The sequence below is a fragment of the Atta colombica genome, unplaced genomic scaffold (assembly GCF_001594045.1).
Source record: "Atta colombica isolate Treedump-2 unplaced genomic scaffold, Acol1.0 scaffold21, whole genome shotgun sequence".
Taxonomy (NCBI): Eukaryota; Metazoa; Arthropoda; class Insecta; order Hymenoptera; family Formicidae; genus Atta; species Atta colombica.
In genome coordinates, this window is record NW_017259305.1 from 1,169,323 (window position 1) to 1,179,371 (window position 10,049).

The 10,049-nt window shown below is 29.9% G+C and overlaps 1 protein-coding gene across 1 annotated transcript in view; it reads right to left on the reverse strand.

Moving 5' to 3' along the window:
* The window catches only part of LOC108687605 (spectrin alpha chain), an 11,251-nt gene extending 10,286 nt beyond the window's left edge, over nucleotides 1–965 (reverse strand). Inside the window, exons 1-2 of the mRNA XM_018193456.1 lie at nucleotides 513–965; nucleotides 195–426 (exon numbers count right to left, since the gene is read on the reverse strand). Of these exons, the coding sequence (XP_018048945.1) occupies nucleotides 195–426; nucleotides 513–662 (382 nt within the window). The 5' untranslated portion in view covers nucleotides 663–965. The remainder of the gene's footprint in view (nucleotides 1–194; nucleotides 427–512) is intronic.
* Between the last annotated feature and the right edge of the window lie 9,084 nt (nucleotides 966–10,049).

Here is a 10,049-nt window from a genome sequence, read left to right on the forward strand (position 1 = left end):
GAAATCATTATTTATTTGTGAAATATCAGTTTTTTTAATTTCGATTTGCTTAGAAAGAATTAATTATTAATATTTATGTAATACACTTTACATAAATATTAATAACACTTTATACATACATAAAAAGTTAATAGCATACTTTGACAATATTTTAAAGATCTTGAAAACAAATAGTTATTTGTTGTTGAATATACCTAGTCTCTTGCGAATTACATCGCTGGCAAAATGATGTTGCGCTATCATCTCAGAACCAGTATTATCGAGTAGCACGATGGCATTTGAATGAGCGGCAACTTCTGCTTCAAAAGCCTGGTGCTTCTGGATCTTTGCTTGTAGATTGGTTGGGTCTTTGTAACTCTCATCGGAGGCCGCTTGGAGCTTTTCGTAAATCCAACCTTCGAGTTCGTCCGCATCTCGCTTAAAGTACTGAAAGACGTATGCAAGGTAACCGTGAACAACAATAAATTACATAATAGCACTTGAGGAAAAAAGAAGAGCATTCAGATACATACCTGAAAGCGACGGGAGTCCTCGAGTTTGTCCCGTTTGTTGCGCGCCTCCGCCTTGAAGTTGGCATAGCGTCCCAATACTTGTTCTCGCCTCTCCTGAATGTCTTCCGGATTTTCGAGGATCTTCACCTCTTTAGGCGTAATTTGATCCATGGCTAGCTACGATCTTTAAAATAGCTCTCACTAACTATCGTCCAAAATGGCCTCGATGGGGTGTGGCAGTATCACTTTATTGCCGGAATCGATAAACGATGTTTTCTTCAGTGGACAGACACTAGCAAAATTATCGAATGCGTGCGCAACAATATACCGTCGTGTCGTCGATAACGCGGAAACAATTGTCGAGAGATTCCCGAATTTGCTTGCAAACTCGCAAGCTCGCTCAATTTCGTCTGCCACGATTGACGTTCCGATGATTTGACCTCACCATCAGATTCTTTCTGTTCTTGTTCTGCACTCGGCATAATCCTAAGGGGCTTCGCACAATAAAAGGAACAGAGAACAGAGAATAAAAATTTCAACCTATCAGAAATCATGTATTGTAGAATACAAAGTTTCTGATAGGTTGAAATTCTTATTCTTTGTTCTCTGTTCCCTTTATTGTGTGAAGCCCCTAATATTCCCACTATTCTCATTTCCGTGTACCGGTTCCGATGGCACCTCTTGTTGACTGGACGCTTGGTCAAACATTAAATCAATCATAGCAAAGCTAGCAATCCAATCGACTAACTTTGTCGATAAGGTTATATATAACAGTTACATCATTAAGGTACAATTTCAAGCAAGCTTCGCTGGCGAAGACTCTCCACTTTGTTGATTCATGCGAAAATGTAGCTAACGAAGCTTTGCTCAAGTCGTCACATAAGGATGATATCTCGTGCAGCGGATCGTGCGTAAGCAGATTCGCATATCGCCAATCACAGAATCATTCTCTTAGATTTGTTTGCAAATTTCGCAAGATGATTCTGTGATTGGCGATATGCGAATCCTCTTATGCATGAGACATCACCCTAAGGATAAAATCACACGGTGCAGAAAACGACTGCGGAATAGAAAATATGTCATAGAAGCAACCAATTAGCGTTATTCTGCATTATTCTGAATAGCACTAATTGGTTATTTCAATGACGTATTTTCTATTCTACAGTCGTTTTCCGCACCATGTGATTTCACTCTAAGGCATAACCTGCGTAGGAGCTATTCCACACAAATTACATAGCCGCATAAACGTGTGCATAAAGAAAATTATCCAATCATATTTTATGTTTGTCTTTATGACAAAAATGTGATTGGATAATTTTCTTCATACATATGATTATGCGGCTATACAAGTCATGGAATGGTCCTAAAGCCCTGCGCACAATAGGAAATATTAGAAATACGAATAGATATTAAGATTTTAACCTATCAGATACGAGTTACGTTCGGATATTCTTTAAGCGGGGAATACAGCATTCTTGCAAACGCATAACACATAAAGCATAAGAAATTCAACCAATTAAAGTTTTTTATTTCATGGAAAGGAAGGAAACGGAGGATTTTAATGATTTATTTTCTTGCATTACGTGTTATGCATTATGCAAGAGTCTGTGCTTTCCACTTTATAAATTGAGAGCACAGACTTTTACATGATTTATAACACATAAGAAATTCAACCAATTAACAATTTGTACTTATTGTTGCGTAAATTACAACAGAATGTTTTTTGATAATTATAAAAATTCAAGATACTATTGCGAATCATACTAAAAGTTTCTTAGCAGGGTAAATTTTACAAATAAAAATTTACTTATCGACAATGATAATTTCTTTGCTGACTATGATTATCGACAGAGATAATTGCAATTAACATCGATGACTCAGATAATGAAGCGTGCGATATCCCACGATATCCGCTAGCAAAATACTGCTACTGTTACTATAAGTCGGGTGTTACAATGATCCAGTGAATTAATGCACTGCACGTACGTGACAAGTACGATACCAGCACACATAGTATGCCTTACGTTACCGTATCAATATCGTGAAAGTATTTTGCTATCTGGAGATAAAGATCGTCAATCCTGAGCAAATTTTCGGCGGTATAAAAAGGCCCCAAAGATCCGGAGGTAATTGAAGAACGTTGACATTATCGACAATTGATATAAATTTGCTATTATTAACATAAATATTTGGCTCATACATTATTAAATTCATGATTTTTTATTACATAAATGTTCCATAAATAAGTATGCATATTTGTAAAGCTATAATATTCTATATATTGCAAAAAAATTACAATTTTTTTCTCTGCAATTATTATCTCTATTGATAATCAAACTTCGACGATAAACATTATATTACATTACAAACTTCGATAACATTAAAATCACAATTTTAAAGAAAAATTGAGTATTATTGAATTCTAAATGCATAAATACGTCTATTAAACTAATAAATCATAAAATTAGTACAATATTTCAGAAAAATGTAAAAAAAGTCATCAGAGCCTACATCAGTTATTTGGATGTACAGAAAATTCTTTATTTTCGTGAATGTAACGAATAAAATATTCGTTTTGACTCTTCAATTCGGATCCTTATCAATATAAAATATAAATCGAAATTATATAAATAACGCAAATTCAAAGTTGACAATTTAGTTCGTTCTTCTTTATTCAAATGCCAAATTAACTATGTAATGAATAGCTAATTTGACCTCTACCCTATTTACCAAGAGAATTTCGAATTAATAATTAAAATTTTTTTAAACAACGGATATCCACTGAAACTATTCTCTGAAATCAAATAGATTCAAAAAAATTAAACAGAGTCAAAAAAATTTAAACAATGAAAAATTTAAACAATGACCAGGATAACACATACCTACAGATAAGACAACGGACAATAATGAAGATAAAATTAATTACAAGTTTTTTACAATCCCCTTTATACCACTTTTATCAGAAAAGATAAAAAAATTTTTTGAAAAAGAACGCCTTGATACACATATGGCATATAAAGGGATTAATAATTTTAAGGGTTCATCAGAGGTCGTAAAGACGTTCGTCAAACTATTTCACACAGACGTTGTATATAAAATTGATTGTCGAGATAATGAAGCATCATATGTGGGCCAAACAGGTAGATGTTTGACACTACATAGCATTCCGTAATAACAAAACATAGAATTAATCACCAACATAATTTTGAGATTGAGAAAATGTCAAGATATCAGACGAGGAAAAGGTACTTAATAAAAGACTGACTTCGGAAGCGATCCATATAAAGCAACAGAAACAAAGTTTGAATTTACAAAGTAATACATATTCTTTAGACCCACTATATATGAATTTGTTTACAGAATTGTGACGTTGGTTTTACTCTCTTTTGTTCTTATTTTTAGTTTATTTCAATAACTACATGACTTTATTATGTTGACTCTCATCTCTGACTGTCGACATCATAAGATCTTTACGTCGAGTCGCGAGAAAACGCTTACATATAAGTTGATATAATTAAAATTCAGACAAATGATTTTAACAATTCTCTAATTTTTCGTATTTCTTTTGAATGACTACACAGCAAATCTTACAATCTGATGAATAATGTGATTTTATTTAGTGACGCAATGTATATGACTTCGATTTTACTTTATGTAAGTTTTTATATTATTATTGTATAAATTAATATTTTTGATAATCATTGGGCTATTCATTACATAACTAATTTGATATTCGGATAAAGAAGAATGAAGTGAAATTGTCAGGAATCATTAATTTGGAATTTACGTTATTTATATAATTTCGATTTATATTTGATAAGGACCCGAATTGAAGGGTCGAAACGTATATTTTATTCGTTTTGTTACATTCACACGAAAATAAAAAATTTTCTGTGCATCCGAACAGCTGATGTAAGTTCCGATGAGCTTTTTTACATTTTTCAAATAGATTCTTTCGAGACTCATTTTATTTATTTGTAGTACAATATTATCAGTTTTTAACTCTTAATTTTTAACTCTTAACTTCAATTTTTACAAGGACGCAAACTTCCGTAAGGATGTCGATCTTTAATAGTATCTCATGTATCGATGCAATTAACGAATTAAATAAAAATAAAGGAAAAAAGTGATAGACAAAAATATAGCATTCTACTAGCAAAAAAAAAAGAAAAAAGTATGTACAAAAATAACAGCCATAATAATTAGCAACATATATTTTTTATTCATTTATGATCGCAAATCCTTAAGAGCAGGATTGTGCGTAGATTTTAAGATTACGTTTACACGGATTATTTATGTGTTTACGTGATGTTTACATGGTCTTTTGTCACGTAAAGAATATAGACTATATCCCTATAGACATATAATATTATTTAATATTAAGTAATACATAATTTAAGCATATTCTTAGAATATTAAATGTAACATTTCAAAAATATTTTACTAAAATTATATAATATTAAATAATATCCTCAAAATATTAAATTATTTAATAGATAGTTATATGTCTCTATTCCTGATAATGTCATATTATTATTAAAAATAACAATAATTATTTAATGTTACTGTAATATTGTTTAAACATAAAAAAATATTATAATAGCATTTATTTTAATTTGTAAAACTGTTACATTCTATTCATCTATTCAGAATAAGTATTATACGTTTAAAAAAAATGATTTTGGCACGCAGTTATAGTACTGGATATGTAAATCACGCTAAAACATTTTTTTTAACACAAGATAGACTGATAAAAACTTTTCGTTACTGGATTGTGAATTTAAATTGCACTAAATTAAAAATAATACTTATAAATATTTTAATATGTCAGAAATATGAAGGAATATTATGTAAAGGATATTATGTAAGTGAATATATAATCTCTATGGAATATTCTCATAATATTAAAAATTGTTATATGATATTTTCAAAATATTATAATAACTTATTTTAATTTTCTTAATAATATCCATATAACATTCTGGGAATATAATATTTTGCGCTTATAGGGATAGACTATATATTGTGAAATGTATCACTAACATGTTTTATATAATTTAAAAGAATTAAAAATTAAATTATAAAACAGTCTTTACATCCACAAAGTAGAATTGTCTAAAATATATTTAGGGATTCAATAGATTATTATGATGATCTCAACACTAAATTTACCATTGTTGAAGATCCCTACTTTATCCATACTTCATCATACGTTCTCATACTTTTCTTTCATACACATGATAAATTCATGTTTCTTAATTCATATTTTATTCGCAAATTTCCTATAAAAATCGATCTTTGGATACCATTTCTTAGCATAATTTTTATTTACATAACACATTTGTTCATTTCTTGTCTAACTTGTGCAGAGTATATCTTGTACAAAATCTCTGAATAAAGTTTCATATCTAAAAGCTGAATAGACCAGTCATTGATCTTTGTTACACGGCACTTAATCGGATTTAATAACATCCGTAGTTATGAAATTGGCCTGCTTCTTGGAAGGATAGAACGACTGTGATTAACTAGTTTCATAACTAGAGATGTATTAAATCCGATTGGATATAAATGTAGTCATTGTATAGCAAGTATTCACAAATTGATGACTTCGATTTTGATTTTGATTCGATATTCGACAGAGACAAATATCACGACGTGATTTCGGATTGAGAGCTTAATTTTGACACTGAAGAAATCCAGTGTTCACGGAGGGCCATCAAAAGAGATAATAGTCTTCTGCCATTTAGACAGGTTTCGGAAGTCACTAAAACTGACGTTGCAACGTCTATAACAGATCTAAAACGAAGAATTTCAGCTCTTGAATTTAAATGTTCGTGAAGCAAATCACGGTCTAACTTTCACCGGAGAAAGAATTTTAAATCTAAGTCAAGAGATAAAGCCAACGCATCTAACTCTAAAATTTGTTATTATCAGAGAAAATTCGGTACAAAGCTATTAAATGTACTATACCTCGTTCTAAAGTCCAAAACTTTGACCATCACTGATAAACAGGAAAACTAACTTCGCCGTTGGATGTCGAGATATCACACAATGGAATGGATGGGCTTGCTAATAATCACCTCATTTTTACTAGCAAGTCTTCTGGATTACGCTTTTAGTGGACACAGGAGCTGATATCTCTCTTATTCCAAGAAAGTTTTGCTCAAAGTTGTCGCCAGCCTCTATTAAACTTTTTGCTGCTAACGACTCTGTAATAAATACTTACAGTTACAAATTGTTAACTTTAAATCTTGATCTGCGAAGAGTTTTTAAATGGAAATTTTGTATCGCAGATGTTTCGCATTCTATTTTAGGTGCAAATTTTTTTAATCATTTTGGCTTATTTATTGATGTAAAAAATATTTATTGATGTAAAAAATAAATATCTTATCGATAACATTACTGGTTTATCGTATTAGGAAGAATTTCAATGGTTAATCATTTTACTATTTGCACTACCTTACCGAATTCTACTTACCAAAGACTTTTAGCTAAATTTCCGAATCTTACAAGATTCACGGTGATTTCTATTGTGAAACGATGGAATTGAAAATCATATTTTAACAAAGGGTCAACCGATATTTTTTACTCCTAGAAGACTGTCTCCTGAAAAATTAAAATAAATTGCTAAAGTCGAATTTATGTTTATAATGGAGCAAGGCATTTGTCGACCTTCCAGCAGCACTTGGACAACCTCATTTCATATGGTATCTAAACCAAACAAATTATGAAAATTATGCTTTGAATGCAATTACTATCCCGGATAGATATCCTCTACTGCACATTCAGGATTTTATAGCTAGTCTCCATATTTTGGATAAAAATATTTTCTCTAAAATTGATCTCGTATAATAAGACGTATTATCAAGTTCCGATGGTATATTCATAAAACAGCGATTACTATTTGACCTATTTAAATTTTTGGTTTACGCAATGCTGTTCAGACTTTCCGTCTAATGAATAACGTATTAAGTAATCTAGATTTTTGTTTTTGCTACTTGACGATATTCTAATTGCATCTTCTTCTAATGAAGAAGAATATCCTCTTAAATACTTATGCATTATCTTTGAGCGTTTCAACATTTTGGTCTACATTTTCAACATTTTTCTCGGATATCTAATTCTAGACAGGGAATCAAACCGACTTCTGAAAAAGTTAAAGCAATTATTAATTATAAAAACCTACTACTCTTTATGATTTGAAACGATTTTTAGGCATTATTAATTATTATAGAAGATGTCTTAAAAATACAGCCAAAAATCAGACAATATTTACAGAATTTCTCAAAGATAGCAAGAAACGTGATTAGAATATTAGTTCCATGGACTCCCGAAGCACGCGGAAGAATTGTAGCTTTCAAGAATTGTAAAGAAGAACTAATGCAACTTTAACTCATTCAGCACCATCAGTTTTCATAATTTTAACTTGTGATGTTTCTGATTTGGCATTACTTAAACAGATAATTAATGAAGTTTCTGATTTTGCATTACTTGAACAGATAATTAATGGAGTTATTGAGCTTGTTGCTTTCTTTTCAAGAATTATTAAATTCCTCTCAACGTTCTTATATAATACCTATAATCGAGAGCTTTCAGGAATTTATTTAGCAATTAAACATTTTAGATACATTCTAGAAGGACGCAGAATCATTAACAGAATGTTGACAAAAAAGGGATAAATAGGATGATAAACAATCAATTTATGCTTTTCACCAGAAATCAGATAAAGCCTCATCTCTATCGATATATTGTATAATAGAGAATATTGTATAATATTTTTTAATGTTATGAAAGTCTATGGATGTTATATTATGTCACTTATATAAGTATCTTTATATGGTATATTTCCTTTAACATCCCTGAAATATTATTAAAATATTTATTAATATTAATTATTTTTATATTAGTGCAGTTTAAATTTACAGTAACGAAAATATCTTATCAATCTATGTTGCGTCTTGTGCTTAAATAACGTTTTGATGTAATTTTATGTACATATCCAATCCTATAACGCCAAAATTATTTTTAATTTTTAAATATATATTTAAATTAAACCGATGTAACAGTTTTACAAATTAAAATAAATATTGTTATGATACTTTATAATGTTCATAAAATATTACAGTAACAGTAAATAATGTTACTTTTAATAATCATGTAATATTATCGGGAGCGGAGACATATAACCATCCATTAATATTCCAAGAATATTATTTAATATTATTAATTTCAATAAAATATTCTTTAAGTGTTACGTTTAATATTCTGGAAGTACCTAAAATATTATTTAATATTAAATAAAAATAATATTATGCGCCTATTAAGTAATATTTGCTTGGCAGTGCCCGTAGTAGACGTAGACCTACGTATACTCTGCCAGGCAAGCGGCGTAGTATGCATAATATCGCCGCGAGATGGACGTTTACATAAGGAGAAAATTACGCGATCTCTATAAAGAGGCGTATGTGAATGAAGTTCGTCACTTACTCTTAGCTTGATCAGAGTGTGATCATGGAGTCTCTGAAAGTATTTTTTTAAATAGAATTATTCATAGTTAATTTAATTAGTAAAATGGAAAATTTTCATTAATGCAGTACTTACAATAAATAACCGATTTTGTAAAATATACTGAACACTTTTTTTGCTTTCTCAATTAATAACCATATACTTATTTAAAAGTAAATTATATACAACAAAAACAAAATAAGCTATAGTTGCAAATTACTATATTTGTCTGCAATTACTAAATTCAAATTAATAACATATAAAAATAAATATAATTAAATTCTCCCTGAAACAAAGGATAGTTTTCAGTATGTCTGTGTGGGATATTTATGTAAATATTTAAAAAATTAATAAATTAAAAATATATGTCTCTACGTACATGTAATCTATGTAAAATACGTAAATGTATATATGACATGTATATAAATGTATATATTATATATGTGTCAAAAGTTGAAAAATACAATAATTAATATAGCGATCAAAATTCTATCGGATCAAAATAGAATATCCTAGAGACATTTTATATTATCAGGACATAATTATCAGGACAAATATCCTGAGATAATCATATTATATATACATGATATATCAATGACAATCATGGACGATTTAATGTTTTGGATCAAAATGAGATCAATCTGATCAAATTATCCTAAGGAATGTGGATTAAGCTAGTTTAAGACGGTTTTAAAATACGGACTATAAATACTGCCCCATGTTTCGCATTTCACAATTGCCCATGCACACTATAGACATCGCGGAGCAAAAGTAGATGTGATTTGGTAAACTGCACACATCATGTATGAGAGCGTTTATATTGGTCGTAACCGTATGCCGTATGTCGTAATCTATAAAAATTGACCAATCATCTTCCCTTCTTATCATCGAATGAAAAGGGAATACACGACTGTGATTAGTCAATTCTTACAGATTACGACATAAGGTCAATATAAACGCTTCCTAATACTTTCACCATGATCTAGACAGCGATTTTGGCAAAATCCTACAAGAGAGAAAGATATATACATTTTATATATATATATATATATA